At 37.6% G+C, this 16,615-nt stretch overlaps 1 protein-coding gene across 1 annotated transcript; it reads right to left on the reverse strand.

The window, feature by feature from the left end:
- Positions 1-12,536: 12,536 nt before the first annotated feature.
- LOC122308068 (RING-H2 finger protein ATL16-like) lies at positions 12,537-14,268 on the reverse strand. Its single transcript, XM_043121223.1, has one exon. It carries the CDS (start codon positions 13,836-13,838, stop codon positions 12,879-12,881), a length of 960 nt encoding a protein of 319 aa, XP_042977157.1. The 5' UTR covers positions 13,839-14,268; the 3' UTR covers positions 12,537-12,878.
- Positions 14,269-16,615: the final 2,347 nt, after the last annotated feature.

The raw sequence follows: 16,615 nt of genomic DNA on the forward strand, positions 1-16,615 counted from the left end.
CTTGGGTTTTAAGACGAGTAAAGATCCGACCTTGTGGGAATTCTGCTCCTTGAGGTAATTCAAATTAGCTTTATTTAACATTGGTATAAGAGTCTATGCTACTTGTTTTCGTCCATATGAATATGATTATATGTTGTTTGATGCTTTGGAATGAGTGTAAAAACATGTAATTGATGATATCTCATGATTGATTGTATTTCAAATTTTTCATTTGATTCTACGGTATGACATGTTTAAGGTTGAATTATTTACATGAAAACATTCTTTATAATGTCAGAAACATGTCTATTAAATTTGGTGAAGTTTCGTTGCATATAGGAAAAGAAATCCGAATCCCTAGTTTTAAAATTCATGTTTGGACCGTGATTTTGAGCTAAGTTGTAACCAACTAAATCTTATTTTCTGGAAATAAATTTTATATGGTTAGAAATCTCGGTTCATAAGCTTTAATTTGACATATCTTATGCTTAATTTAGACTTAGTATGAGTAAGTTATGAATGATTGAATATAGATACTCAAAATCTGGAAAAACCAGAAATTTTGGTTGAGGAAGAAGACGATGAACATTGCTTTTTAACCTAGTTCCACTCTCAGTTATGGAGAGTGTAATCCACCCTTCCACTTGGGGTCCCGTTTTACTCTAATTTTATTGATAGCCCTCACTTATAGTAGAAGAATGCCGTAGTTACATTCGGACACCTAGAGGTTACACATAATTGTAAAAACCAAACCTAGGCATCAAAAGAAATTATAAAACCAACTAACCACTTTACAAGACATTAAGATAAGCATATAGACCATAACAAAACAGATTATATACCTTTATAAAAACCACGAAAGCTAAACAAACTTGCATTGTTCATGATTGTAACCGGCTAGTTTGGAGCAACAAGACTATATCAACAACGCAAAATTGGTAAACCTAGTTTGTCAGTCCTAAGACAACCAAAAATTTCTCTAGGGGCAGTAAAAAACTCGCCACTTTGGCCTTTAGCCCATTCCTTTGCTAAGACATCTGCAACTGTATTAACCTCCCTGAAGACATGATTAAAAGAAATAACTGAGGTTTGAGCGAGCTGGTATAGCCTCTCTTAGTCATCCCTTACTGCCCAGTAAACATCACCCTTTCTGTGCCGCCAGTCTACAATGATCTTAGAGTTGGATTCAACCATCACCATTGGAAGTTGTAATTTCACACACAACTTCACACCACCTAAGCATGCTTTGACTTTTGCCATCATATTAGTACCATAACCATAATGGGTAGAAAAGCTAGCGATCAATTCACCCATATTATTTTTGATAACTCCGCCACCACCACATTCACCTGGATTCCCTATATACGTTCATCAAAATTCAATTTTAAAAAACCAGCACTTGGCTTTAGCCACCTTAGTACCTGAAATCGTGGGGCTTTCGTTTTGATAATGGCTAATCCAAGTTGATTCAAAATGTGTGTATTAGACTTAGTAATTTTCTCCATAGAACTAAGCTTTATCATACATTCAGCAATCATACTTCTGATATGGAAACAAACACTACCTGCAGCCTCAACCTTATTCTCCATATGAGCCTTGCATCTTCGAAGCCACAAGCACCAAGAGATTATAGAAGGCATTAGGCCTACAACAACACCTAATTGAGACTACTTTGGCCTTGCGGAACCATTTCCCAACCATACACGCCCAACTTCTAGTATGCTCGAAATTAATAGCCAGTATGCCTGCAAAATTTCTCCAAACTTCAAAGCCAATCTCACTAGACCATAAGATGTGGTCCAAAGACTCATTGGCTGGAAACCTGCAACAATTACATTTAGAGGCAAGAGATATGTTGAGTTTCTGGATATTAGCATCAACAAGCAAACTATTCCAAAAGCATCTCCACATGAAGATCGAAACTCTACTTGGAATGGCTTTGTGCCAAACCCATTTAGCCCAACTAACACTTTGACCATGGCCAAAAATTGAAGACCAAACATATTTGGTAGTAAAGACACCTGATATGGAAGAGAGCCAAATCAGCTTGCCCCTCCCTCCCTCAACCATAGTTGCTAGGCCATAATGCAGCTACCAATCTCCTCACCCACCAATTCCTTGAGCAAGCTTGAGTTCTGACTATTGCTCTCCCAGACCTCATTCATTTTCAGCTATTGTTGTTGCACATGGGTTACTTTCTCAGCAAGGATGCCTACGTGAGACCAGTTATCAAACCAAAATGAAATATTACACTTTCGAAGAAGCCAACCTGTGCCTCGTATGGCCTTTGAAATTAGTGGTCTAATGGACTTCTAGAAGCTAGAGTCATACCGAGTAGGGGAGAGTAGGTAAAAGTGGGATTGGTTGAAGTATTTCCCACGGAAAAATTCTGATCATTTAGAATCTTCATCTAAAAACTTATAAAAACTTCCAAGCAAATTTCATGAGTAGTGCTTTTTGCATCTCGCTCAGGTCCCGAATACCTAAGCCTCCCTCTTCAATAGGTTTGCAAACTTTCGCCCATGCTATCCACTTCTTCTTTTTCTTCCCTTCATGATCACCCCAAAAGAAATCACCAAAGTGTCGATTGAGATCTTTGATCACCAGTTTTGGGACATTTAAAATCGACAGGACGTGAATGGGAATGCTAGAGAGTATTGCTTGATGAGGGTCAATTTTCCGCCACTAGAGAGAAGGGTGGATTTCCAACTGGCCAATTTTTTCTTTAATTTATGCAATAGGGGCTAAAACAATCCGGTGGTAAGTTTGCCGGTGTGTAAAGGAGCTCCTAGATATAAACAAGGAAAATTCCCTTCCTTAAACCCAATACCTTTAAGGCAATAGCTTTCCTTGCGGCAGAGACCTTACTAGAGAAAAAAATTGCAGACTTGTCTTGATTTATTCGTTGGCCTGAAATGGACTCATACAGTTGAAGCACCTCCAAACAAGCCTTGAGAGAAGACTTAGAGCCATCGAGAAAGAGAACCAAATTATCTGCATATAGAATGTGAGATATCAAAGGACATCCCCTAGAAGTTTTGAAAGCACCAATGCTGCCATTAGCAAAAGCTTGATCTAAAAGTCGGCTTAATACTTCTTCAGTTAGAATAGAAAGATAAGGGGATAAAGGATCCACCTGTTGCAGGCCTCTAGATGATCTAAAAAATCCACAATAAGTTCCATTAATCATAACTGAAAATGATGATAGGCTAATGCAATTAGAGATCAATTTCATCCAATGATTCGAGAAATCAAAGGCTTTGATTACATTAAGAAGAAAAGACCATTCCAATATATCATAAGCTTTGGCCATATTGATTTTGACCATTAAGTACCACTCACTTTGGAGTTAAGGTTATGAACTAGCTCTTGAGCCAAAGAAAAAGTCTCATGGATGATACTTCTTTTAATAAAGGCACCTTAGAGATTAACTTCCCAAGAAGCGGGGATAGCCGATTAACCAGAATTTTTGAGAATGTTTTGTAAACAAATGAGCACAGACTAATAGGGCGTAATTTGGAAAAACTATTACAATTGTCCTCTCTAAGAATTGCCACAACGAAAGAGGATGAGGGGGTAAAAAGTGCCCCTAAAAAAACTCCTCCGCAGCATCTAAAAGGTCCTCATCCCAACAAGCCAAGAAGAAACTAGAGCCAAAACCATAAGCACCTGGGCAACTATCCACAGGGATATCGGCCAAAGCATCTTTAACCTATTCTAGGGAAGGAGGAAGACACAGATTTATGTCCTCTTCTATTGAAATAACTGGACTAATAATGCTATTAAAATCAAAACTTGTTACAATAACTTCTAAAGTCAAAGCATTCTGAAAGAAATTAACAGCTTCATCATGGATAGACTGTGGGTCGTTTAAGATTCTGCCATCCTAAAAAACCATATTCCTTAGTGTCCCTCTGCTTTTTCTATTCTGTAGTGTGGCATGGAAGAACTTAGAATTAGAATCACCCTCTTTTAACCATTTGACTCTAGTTTTTTGTTTCAGCAGTATTTCTTCTTGAAGCAAGCAACTTTCAAGAGCAGCTCTCTTCTCAATTAACTCGAATTCCACATCCCTATCATAAGCACAACAAAGTTTAGCCTCCAACTCAACAATGTTATCTCCTAAAATTTGGATATTAGTCTCCACTCTCTCAAAAACCTCTCGATTCCAAGTCTTGAGATGTATCTTTAGTCTTTTGATCTTTACTGCCAGTTTAACAAGACCACTGCCATTCATGGGGTCCGCCCATATAGTTTTTACCAAATTCTAGAAATCCTTGTGAAGACACCATATTCTTTGAAATCTGAAAGGAGATGGGCCATATGACTTAAGAATAGGACACGAAAGAATCACCATTGGGCTATGGTCCGAACACACTCTTGGAAGAGTTTTAATTTGCATACTGTTAACAGACCGAGGGAAATTTGAGGAGATCAATGTTCTATCAAGTCTTGCCCAAATCCTATGAAATCCTCCCTTACTATTGCACCAAGTGAATTTAGACCATTCAAAGGAAGGTTCAACCAAGCCACAATCATAAAAAAAAGTTATTAAAATCTTCAACAACAATTCTATGTTTCGGAACCCCTCCAATTTTCTCAGAAGCACTTCTAATAATATTAAACTCACCACTTACAAGCCATGGCTTACCCAAGGTAGGTAAGTTCTTCAACTCCCTCCAGAAGCCTCTTCTATCTAAATAACCACAACTTGCATATACAATAGAAACCACAAAAATGAAACTATCAATTGAAAACATACCTGAGATTGTCTGAGAAGAAATTTGGATAATGTCAAAATCCACATCTGCACCCCAAAGAATCCAAATCTTACCCCCATGTGCCTCATTTGAAAAGCTGGATGGCAATTGTAACTTGGTGGCTACTTTATTCACTCTATTAAAAGAAATGAAAGGCTCTAAAATAGCCACTAACTTCGGTTTCCACTGCTTCACCAATTTATTTAACTTTCCCAATGAGGCTAGATTACCTACTCCTCTAATATTCCAGACAAGCATTGGTGGGATCATGATAATGCTTTGATGTCAAAGGAATTTCTGGCTATATGCTGCATTTTACTTCTTTTACCTTTATTTTTAAAAAATTTAAGAGGCTGATCAGAATCTGAGATGCTTTCCTTGAAGGCATTCAGAATGGCATGAAATAAATCCTCTTCCTCTTCTAGATCTTGGAGCGAAGCAAAGGAATTACTCAATGGAGTTATGGAGTTTTGATCTTCCTCCCCTTCCAAAGGGGGCTCCTTTTCAAGATTAAAAAAAACATCATTTTCCCACCAACATGTTTAGCAAGGATTTGAATTGAATGGAGCTCTCCGGCTCAAGTGGTGCTATCTGGCCGCCCCGGGGGAGCCCCCTCCAATACTGCACTTGGACCATCATTTCCAATGATTCCCTCTAAAGCACTGGGCTCCTTGTCAAATCACTTTACCACATTTATATTGTCATTTTCATTAATGACTGTATCCTTTATTGGCTCTACAACCACGTCTACCTCAAAAGCTTTGGTTTTTTTCACCACAAAAACTTTTTCCATCTTAACCTTCCTGCAAGCTTTGTACTAACTTGTTTACCCTTTAAGGTTTTTTTATAAACACTTGGCAGATGTCCTTGGTGTTTGCAAAACGAGCAAAACGAAGGTACTTTCTCGTACACTACTTGTTGCCAAAAGCCACGAGTCTCTCAGTTCCCAATCCAAAATCGATCCACCAAAGGCTTAGAAACATCTAATTCAACACAGAAACATGCAAAACTAGGTATTGTCAAAGCAATTGTAGCATTGTTAGCTTTAAGAAACGCCCCATTGAGCCAGTAAAGATCCTCAAAAAATAAGCTTCACAGAAATGAATTGGCAAACTAGGAAGTGAAACCCAAACATCAGCCAAAGGAGGCACTTCTCTACAATTAAAATCCGGCGACCACTTGAAAACCCTAAATAGAAATCCTTCCATCTCTCTCGATTCCCTAGCCTAGGCTTTAGCAAAACCCTTTCCATTAGACATACGAATCATGATAAGCCTCATATACATGATCCCAATCATCGAAATATTGGCTAAGCCCTACCTCTTAATGACGTGAGGTTTACTCACTTTATTGACACACATGCATATTAAGATGATTGAACTTTGTGTTTTGAAGTCTGGAAACACCGTGAAAGGCGGAGGTGATGCACTCGTCGCCGCGGCAAGTGAAGCAGAGGCAAGACACCCTCTAGAGCCAAAATGAAGCCCACACACATAGGAGGCACGTGGGAGTGCGTGCGGAGACTTTTGTTGTCCAATTTTTTATACGTGTGGCACGTGTACTCATGTGTTGGTGTCTAAAGTTGATTAATATATTTTTTGTTGAAACAGAGAGCCGAAGAAATATTTTTAAATCATTTTTTAAATAATAATAATTTTGATAATACTAAAAATCATTTTTGGGACACTTGTCATACTTCCCCAAGTCCAAGTTTTTTGTGTCATGTGAATATTTATATAGATTAGTTGTGGCTGCATATATTGAATCATTATTAAATGCATGTCCATATTAAATGTGTCCCTAGATTTGAAGATCTATTAATCCCTTCTCATTAGTTGATAATGTGGGTTCTCTATCCATTAAACCATTCTGCATACCACTATGATTGAATGTTTGAGTTCATTAATATTTTTATAAAATTAGATACAGTTGGCATTGGTAATTTGTTGGGCTCATGTATAATGTATGTATTTATTTTTATGTGAATGGATAATGTGTAGCTTATAAGTATATCGATGACGTGACATCCCTATTTATTTATTGTTTTCCTAGGAAATTTGTAGTAGGATTTTTTTGAAAATGTAATATTGGGAATATAATTTTGTTATTGAGGCCATATAAAGGGATGTGTTTCATGTCTAATGATATACTTTAAGGCACCTTAACATGATGCACCAAATTACCAATGATGCTTTGGGTAGAGCCTATGTGCAATGTGTTTAGCACAATGATTATGGATTTTTCATATTTGATGAATGGATTATATGTGCATGAGTTTTGAGTATTTAAAAAAAAAAAAACTCATCTATAAATCTTATTCAAAATTAATTAGATTACTAGCTTTTTGTAAAATTTTCAATCTCACTATGTAAGAAGGAATTCCATAGTCTAATTAGATTTTGGAATACAATTAAATATGTATTAATGTTAATCTCGCACAATGAATATAGTGATAATGGCCACTAAGAACGTAGTTATTGACCTTACTAAGGGAAAGAAACTGGGTCAGACCAACTATGACATACGGCTTAAGAAAATCTAATATCTACTTAATGAACAAGAGGTCCCACCTTATGATACAACTTGAGGAAGTGAATATTTCTCAATATTGTTGTGATATGGAAGCCTATCAGGCTTGGGCAAGGAAAGATTGGTATGCGTGTTTTACCATACTTAGTAGCATACACAATGATCTTATTAAAGAATTTGAGAATTGCCCATTATTTGTCCAAGATACGTGGAATCGGCTGAAATTTGATTATGGGGAGAACATTAGCTACTAGGCTCTGTGCTCTTATTTTTAGGTTTGAGTAGTATGCTATGGACCCTAAATATACAATGGCTATGTAATATTTGGTAAACATCCTAACAGTAGGATGACAGAAATAGAGTCATGTGATGTCACATTTTTTTAGAATGATTTTTCCAATATTGGTGAAACAAAGAATGATCTTGAACTTTTTGAGTTGCAAGAACTTGAGGGAGTTACACCATTTTTGGTGATGGTAGAGAATTATCACATCCTCGAATTGCAAAAGATAGTAAGAATAACTTGCTTCCTAGTGGGAGTATACCATTAGAAAGTAACTAACAAGAGTCTCAATGACGTAGAAGCGAACGTGAAACCATTCCTCGTCGTCATTTTTAGATTGAAGGGGAGTCTTTCATGTGTACTCTGTGTGACTTTGGAGAACCTTCTTCTTATGAGGAAATACTAAGTTCACAAATTTCAAATAAATGGCTAGCTATTATGGGAGATGAGATAAGTTTTATGGCAAAGAACCAAGTTTGGAAGTTAGTTGATTTTCTACATGTGCATAAATCTATTGTAAACAAATGAGTTTTAGAAATTAAGTGTTAGGATGATGGATCAATTGATAAGTATAAGGTCTAACTCGTGACGAAGGGCCATATTCAAAGAGAGGGTATAGATTATGAAGAAACATACTCTCCCGTGGTGAGATTTACTTCCATTCGCCTCATTCTAACTATAGTTATACATCTAGATTTAGAAATTTTCTAAATAGATGTGAAAATTGCATTTCTCAATAGAGAACCAGACGAGATCTATATGGACCAACTTGTTGGTTTTGAGGTTGAAGGACAAAAGCGCAAAGTATGCTAGTTGAAACGTTCCATTTATGTCTATAAACCATCGTCTAGACAATGGTACTTTAGATTTCATGAGGTCATTATTTCAATTGGCTTTGAAATGCTAGAAGAAGACCACTGTGTGTATGTTAAACATACAAGAAAAAGTATTTTAATTTGTCTTTGTAAGTTGATGGCATCTTATTAGCTGGAAATGATATAGAAATAATTGTCGCACAAAAGAGTAGTGGTCTTCTACTTTTGAGATGAAGGACATAAGTGAAGCAAATTATGTACTGGGAGTTAAAATTTCAAGGGATCGATTCAGGAAGTTTCTTGATTTGTCTCAAGAGAATTACATAATTAATAAAATTCTAGAATGATTTCTTATGCACAACTCCAAACTCATAAATACTCCAATTGAGAAGGATTATACTTGAGTCTAAAACATTTCCCTAATAATGATGAGGAAAAGAAAGAAATAACGAGAGTTCCTTATGCAAATGCAATTGGAAGTTTGATATATGCTATGTTGTGTACATGATCTAACATTTGCTTTGTAGTTGGATTGGTTAGTCGTTATCAAAGTAACCCAAGACCTATTCTTGACAAGCAGTGAAGATGATTTATTGATACTTTTGTGGGACATCAAACCTTATTCTTTCCTATTAGGGTGGAGACATGAGATTGAAGGGTTATAACGATGTTGATTGGGCTAATGACAAAGATGAGTGAAAATACATAACGGGTTACACATTTATGCTTAGTGGGGGAGCTATTTTTTGGTGTAGTAAGAAACAATCATGCATTGCTTTGATTGTTTTGTCCACAGTACTTTACTTGTTCAGTAGCTGTACAAGAGGCTATTTGGTTGAGTAGATTTTTTCAGCACCTTGAGATTATGGCTCTTGCAGATGAAGTCGTTAAGATATACAATGATGGTATGACAACTTTGACATATGCTAAGGATCTCAAATACTATGGTAGAACCAAATACATAGATATTTATTTTCACTACATTTGAGATGTTGCACGATGTGATGTGGTCGTACAACATATCTCTACTAATAAGATGGTAGTTGATCCTCTTACTAAGGCTACCAGTAGAAATGTTTTCCAAACTCATGTTAGGAGTTTGAGACTTCATCGGATTTGATATATGTTGCATTGAGGATACCTTAAAATTTATTGTATATTTGGCACTATTAGTATCTATTGCAGTGAGATTATTATGTTTATCTCATATTATTAATTAACTGATACTAAGTGAAAAGCACACATTATAAAGATGTGACCATGTAGTGATCAATCCACTCATATTGATAATCACCTTGGTGCTTGAATAGCAAGTAAGATGAGACAAATTGATTACTTTAACGTTTGAAAATCGAGCTAGTAAATATCTTAATACTTTTAGAGTATTTAAGTTAAATTTAAACAATGTCGCTTTAGATTGACTAAGATGAGACTTACAAGAGTCATATATGAATTATTGCACAACTTTATGAAGCCAGATTAAAGTAGAATGTGAGATTTTAGGCAGACGCTAGATGAGTGACTGTGCTAAGAAACGTTATATCGCCTTTGTGGCGACTAGACTAAGATTCCTATGGCGTTTGAATGTGACAAGCCCAATTAAGTGGGAGTTTCGCCGTAACATACATTTCATTTTGTATGTGTTGTAGAAGACCATATGAGGGAGTGATTGGATGAGTCTCTGCTCCATCACTATGTGAGCCCTAATAGATTAGTAAATGATCTATTCATATGTCATTGAGCCTAGAACTATGTCATGAAATGAAAACTTGATGTTTCTACTTTAGCATGTTTTCTTAGGGCCATGAATGATACAATCTCGAGGAATATGTTTAGGAAAGCAGTCAAGTCTAATTGAATTGACATGAGTGTTTAGGGAATATTGTTTGGATTCTTGCTTTTTATTTTATGTCCCATAGATTGGGTGATTGTGTGGCTTTGACTCGATAAAATCATGAGCATATTATATAATATAAGGTCAAGAATTGCTTTGAGTTATAAACTTGTGAGGGATTAAGAATCCTTGACCTAGTGAGATCAAATAGTCTGGGGCATAGACGAGATGTTATGAATGATGTTCTATATTAGTATGATAGTGACTTAATATAGTACTCCTACCCTTTGCCTTCTTGTTAGGTTGCACGCTTCATTTTCTCTATGAGGGATAATTGACTGAGAGATCAAGAAGAGATTTTTAATGGACATAGCACTGATAGTGGACAAGTGTGAGATGTTGGTAGTGGGTAGCTCCCCATGACCCATGTTGTGTCCACATGGGTAAGAAGTTATTAATTAACTCCCTACCACTACCACAACTTCAGGAAAGTAATTAACTTCCTATGTGAAACTCTTTAAATAAGGGTTTATGTACATTAAATTTTGTATGGAAAAAGTCTACATAAAAAAGAGAATATCTCTCAGCCCTCTACAATTTTCAAGAGAAACTATCTAGATCTCTTGATCTTGAAGCGTGGAATTTTCTAAGGACGTAGAAGTGCAAATAACAAAGTGACGTGAATTGTAAGACGAGCAAAGATCCGACCTTCTGAAAATTCCACTCCTTGAGGTAATTTGAATTAACCTTACTTAACATTATATAAAACTTATTAGTTTTTGTAAACATACTTGGTATACCAGTTTGATTGGTGGTAACCTAAATTTTGGAATCCAAGAGACGAGTTTTGATGGTTCTTTCCACTTGATGTGTCCTCCAATTGGCTCTCTACCATAGGCCTGTTCCTTCGGGTTGGGTTTTTTCCAAGCTCGGTCCGAAACCCAAATACCCGGGTCGGAACAAACCCGGATACACCTGGTCTGGGTACCAAAATAGGTTTAAAACCTAGAACCTTTTTATTTTTATTTTTTATTTTTTAAATGACTATTTTGTATGCTGCACGAACAGGATCTATGTTAGTCGAAAGAATATCTACTTCTAGCTAGTTATATAAATAGAAGCTACCCCATTAGGCTGCCATAACATTTAACGTTTGCCTACTGGCCTGCCTTCTTGCCTGCGCTTCCAAATATTTCCTTCAAATGTACGTACGCGCGCTTGCAAATAAAGTTGGTGCACGTTTCCTTAAAACTGCATTTGCTGCCTGCCTGGTGATCAAAACTAGCCCTCCAGTTTCACCATGAATCGTTGTTTGGTGCTTCTCCAAAATTCCTCAACCCTCCACACCTACAAACATGATTAATGGTAGGAAAAACCTAGTTGTAAGTGATTTTAGGCACCAATATGCACACCCATCCAATAAGATTGGTCAGAAAGTTAGACATTAATGAAAATTGTATTAATTTAAATTTTGAATATGAAGACAGTAACATTGGTATGTAGATCGGTATGTGAATTCGCTTGTACGTAACAAAACTCTTAATGGTACGTATTCCAACTCGTCTATATTGGCCATGCCTCTAGCAGACAGATTATCGCCTCAACTTTATAAAGTAAAGATGTAGACCCAATATGAACATTTTTTGCTTCAATGAATATTTGAAAAAAAAAAAAAAAATTCCGGGTACAACTTGGAAACCCAAGTTCCAGATTTTTAAAATCGGTTTCATCCAAATTCTAGCCTGTGTCTGACCCAATCTAACTCAGTCAAGGTGTCAACCCGGGTTTGAAACCCGGGTTCCGGTCCAAAGCCCGTTTAAGAAAGTCGGCCAAGACTGGGAGAAGAGTTCTGTTTGGCACTGGATTGCTCTACGGAGAAAGAATTCTCAACATCATGCTTGTACTACATTCTCACTGGCGGCAATGGATTATATGTTAAGCAAGCTGCAATTATGCTTGTTTGGCAGTGATTGATAGCTTATTATGACTTTTGAGAGGTAGCAAGGCGTGTTTGGTTATGATCCTAAAACTCTCTTTTTCGTTTTGGAATGTGATAATGACTAGATACTAGGTCCAGTTGATGTGAACATCATGATAACATTCCAAGTGAAATACAGGGTTTTTTTTTTTTGTCATAATATTGTCTATTACTTAATAATGTCCTGCTATGATCTTCACTTTATTCTGATTTGTTACCTGGGGAAAGAAAATTGAGATATATGCTTGCTGGTGAAGATATTCTAGTGGTTCTTTTGCCCCAAGATTACCCAATTAGATGATAATGTTGAGCTTTGATTATCCATTTCTGGATGGGTGAGATATATTAAAATCTCAAGCCCACCGACACCAACACGGGAAGGGACCGAACAGTGAAAACGTCTTGCCAAAACTATTTGAGACTTTAAAGAAAAAAAAAAACAAATCTTGTGTAATGGCTTTAGTTATGGTCATTAATTCCCAGCGGCCCCTCTACTCTGGCTTCCATTAAAGGGAATTACAGCTATCGTTATCTCTCCAGGAGGATCAAGAACAAATTAATACGATGCAGAAGGATAAAAAAATGAAGACGGAATTTTTCTGTTAACTCAAAGCACCTCCACTCCCAAAAAGAAAAGGGGAAAAAAAAAAAAAAACGGAAATTGATGTAAAGAAAACGAATTCTCACATTACATGTAAAACTAATAGGAAGAAGAATTGCTTTTCTGGATCCTTGGGCTTCTTCTGCCATCACAATCTGCACTTGTACTAACCTCAATACGATGGCGATGTCTTTTCTGTTGAATGATTGCTTGAACGTTTAAGTAAACCTGTTGATCAGATGCAGAGTTCATTGAGAAAGATCTTCTGATGGGTTGAATAGAAAACCGATCATCTTTTTCTCTTATATCAACGCACTCATCTCCCATGATTGAAACATGCTGCAAATTTCTTGGTTTTAACTTTCCAAGCTTCTTTTCCAACTTCATTGGTGAATGGTTTTTAGGCTGCACTGGAACTTCTATTGAATCGTTTCTCCCTTGTTGCCTTTGTAGCAATGCAACTTCATCTTCTCCCCCCAATTCAATCACCACGAAGTCTTCATCACTACTCATGAAGCTATTGTGCGAGATCTGAGAGTCTTGTGGTGAAGAGCTTGGTGCAATGATACGGTCAATACCAGACCGGCTCGTGCCAGAAATGCTTAATCTGCAAAGAGGACAGTTTGCATTGTTTTGAAGCCATATATCAATGCAATCTAGGTGAAATGCATGACTGCATTGGGGAAGAACTCTTTGCATATCCTCTTCTTGAAACTCATTCAAACAAACCACGCAGCAGACACTTGATCTGGCCTTACCTTCTCCTCTGAATTGACACCTTGGGATTTCACTAATGACCGATTCATCAAGCCCATGATTCCAAATCGATGGAGAGAGAGCTATAAAGGGATCTTCACGATGTCTTGCTCGCAATGTAGAAAACCATCTCAGCAGATTAGTTTGGTGCCAGTTTGAGCAGCACTTGGTCACAACGATGCAGTAGCTAACTAGTAAGAAAGCAGTGGCCATGATGCATAGAATACCAATGGCTAGTGTGGGAAAAGAGGACTCAGAAGTAGGCAGGGATGGCTGATGAATTGTGTTCGTCTGGTTTTTCATGGCAGATGGTTCAATGGGAACTTTGAGATGTTTGAAACAGAAATAGAGATGGATATTTGGGTATGAGTAATGGTTCTACTAAGATCTTGAATAGAATGACTCATGCTAGTGACTTAGATACAGTAATTTATATTCAGAGAAAGACTTGAGGGAGTGGCAAAAAGCTTATTGAAATCCAAGTGGAAGAAAAAGAGTGGGGGCTAGAAAATTTAGCAAAAGATTGATTTTAATAAAGAATAAAGAACCCAATCAAATGGATGGAGTGAAAGATTCTAAGATACATGCGCATAGACATACATGGAGATGACCAGAGTTGGAGAGGGGCCGAAGCCCTAGGATTTGACTTGAAGACATTAATGTTGGCAGAAAGGTACATGAAAAAGCTTGAAAACTTGAAGAAGGGCTTTGTTGCATGGAGATGCTATGCAGTTTATTATTAGTAACTAAGTATCATAGTGGAAATGGGGGAGACCTTACAAGTTTTTGGTGTACCCATCCCATAATATTATATATACATGCAACTTCGACCCTTGATTAGCAAGGGTGCCCATCCAAAGCATCATTGGGGCTCTAAGACTCAGTAGCTCACTTCCTGGCTCAAATAACTATTTTGAGCTGCCTACAATTTCAAATCTCTCTCTCTCTCTCTCTCTCTCTCTCTCTCTCTCTCTCTCTAGATGGGTGCATATATATATATATATAAATGTCTTCATATGGAGACATGCTATGAGAGAGTATAAATAGAGATTAGAGAGTATCCTATCTTTTTGTTATTTATCTAATGAAGATCAAAAGCAAATAATATTAATTGCCTTCTGTAGGAATATTACTTGACATGATTGGTTCCCATTAGAATAACTCTCCTTACCGATCGAGCAACTCCTCCCAAGGATGCATGACGGGCCGAGCAAGTACATATAGACTCGGACTTGAATGTGCTTCCAAGTAGAGAAGTGTCATCAAAGAAAAATTTTGGAGGTGCTGACGTGGATAGGCGAAAAATTTCTCTCTGCTAGGGTTGGTCATCTCTGAGGAAAATGGTAGCTGTTGAGGCCCTCAAGGGCCCGCAGGCAAATCTGAGGCCAAGATCCTTCGCGGATATGGTCTCGTAGACACCTTTCTCTTTCCCAGAAGTTTTGGTCCCTATGCATGCCCCAAAAACCATGGATGGTGAAATGTATACCTGGTTTTCATAGGAGGAATTGGAGCGTTCGACGCAACCATTCAGGTATTCCTTGGTCTTGAAATTCCTTCGATAGAGACCCTTTCTAGATGTAATCCGTGCTTTCATTCATTCTTGGTGGGGGCTTAGTGCTCAACCTGTTGTCTCAAGCATGAGAACTCTGCACCATGTTTTTCTAAGATTTGCAAAAGTAGATGATTATCATAAAGCCTTTGCTCGAGAGGCCTGTGACATAGATGGTACTCCTTATCATGTCTTTAAATGGTTGATTGGTTTTTCTAAGGAGAAGGAACCTTCCTTGGTTCCAGTGTGGGTGGTTTTACCTGTTTTACCCTCCAATTTCTACCATGAATCTTTCCTCCAGAATCTGGCCATGCCTATTGGGACTTATTTAAGAAGCGATAATAGCACGAGATGTGCCACTCGAACAGATGGTGCAAGATTTTGTGTTGAGATGGACGTAGCATTGACATCGATTAATGGTTTTTGGATTGGGATTCCTCAAGCCCCTTCAAGTCGTTATTAGCTAGTAATTTACAAGACCCTTCCCGCTTACTGTTGTATATGTAAGATGTAGAGGCATAATTCCAGTAGGTGTAAAAAGGTAGAGAAAAATCCTAAAATTGGGGAAGTTGGGAAGCAGAGGTTGGGTTGACGCTGGGAGACAAAAAAACTCAAAGGAAGGGGAGCTTAATAGCGTTGAGAAACCAGGGCAGGAAGAGTGGTTAAGGAACCTAAAGATGAACATTGAGTTGGTGACACATACTACGGATATCACAAGACATGAGCTACGAGAGTCCTCTAGACTGAAGGGTAAAGAAGTTGTTTAGCAGGATCCAGAATTTCTAGGAAATAACTTGGTATTGGATCAGGAAGGTATGCAAAAGGGGGACCTGTTTCTGATAGAAGAAATAGAGGAGGGGGAATTAGAGCAAGGAAATGTAAAAGCCTTTGAATGTGTTCAGGCCAACCTGACAGGCGAAGTTGATGAAGTTGGAAAGGAACCATGGGTAGAAGCTGTCTCCTCTGGTATGCGGCAGGATGAGCTTGTATCTGTTGTGCCATTGACTTTGGATAACTATCAGGATGCTCGGAATCTGGAGGTGGGAGAATTGCAGGATGTGGATGATGAAGATATGGAAGCTCAAGCTGGTAACCACGTGGGAGGAGTATCGCCGGATGAGGTATTGAAATCTCTCTCAGACTCTGAAGGTAGGCATGATCTAGTACATCTTCAAAAAACACGGGATGTTAACTCAGACAACGAAAGGCCTAGAGAAAGTAGTGAAGGAGATTTAGTTGCTAAAAAGAGGAGTTCCAATAGGGTCAAGAGCAGACCATCAAAATTGGATTTATGAATTCTTTCCTATATTGGAATCTAAGAAGGCTCGGTACCTCTAAAAAGAAGTTGAAAAATATGGTTAGGAGGTATAAAGTGAATGTGGTAGCTATTGCAGAGCCTTTTGTTGGAGAGCATTGTATGTCTCGACTCTAGAAAAGTTTAGACTTTTGGGGATGTATATCTAATGAGGGTGTTGGAGGAAAGTTATGGGTGCTGTGGAATACTAATGTGAACGTTACTATGAAGTCTATA

Source organism: Carya illinoinensis, chromosome 4 (assembly GCF_018687715.1).
Source record: "Carya illinoinensis cultivar Pawnee chromosome 4, C.illinoinensisPawnee_v1, whole genome shotgun sequence".
Classification (NCBI taxonomy): domain Eukaryota; kingdom Viridiplantae; phylum Streptophyta; class Magnoliopsida; order Fagales; family Juglandaceae; genus Carya; species Carya illinoinensis.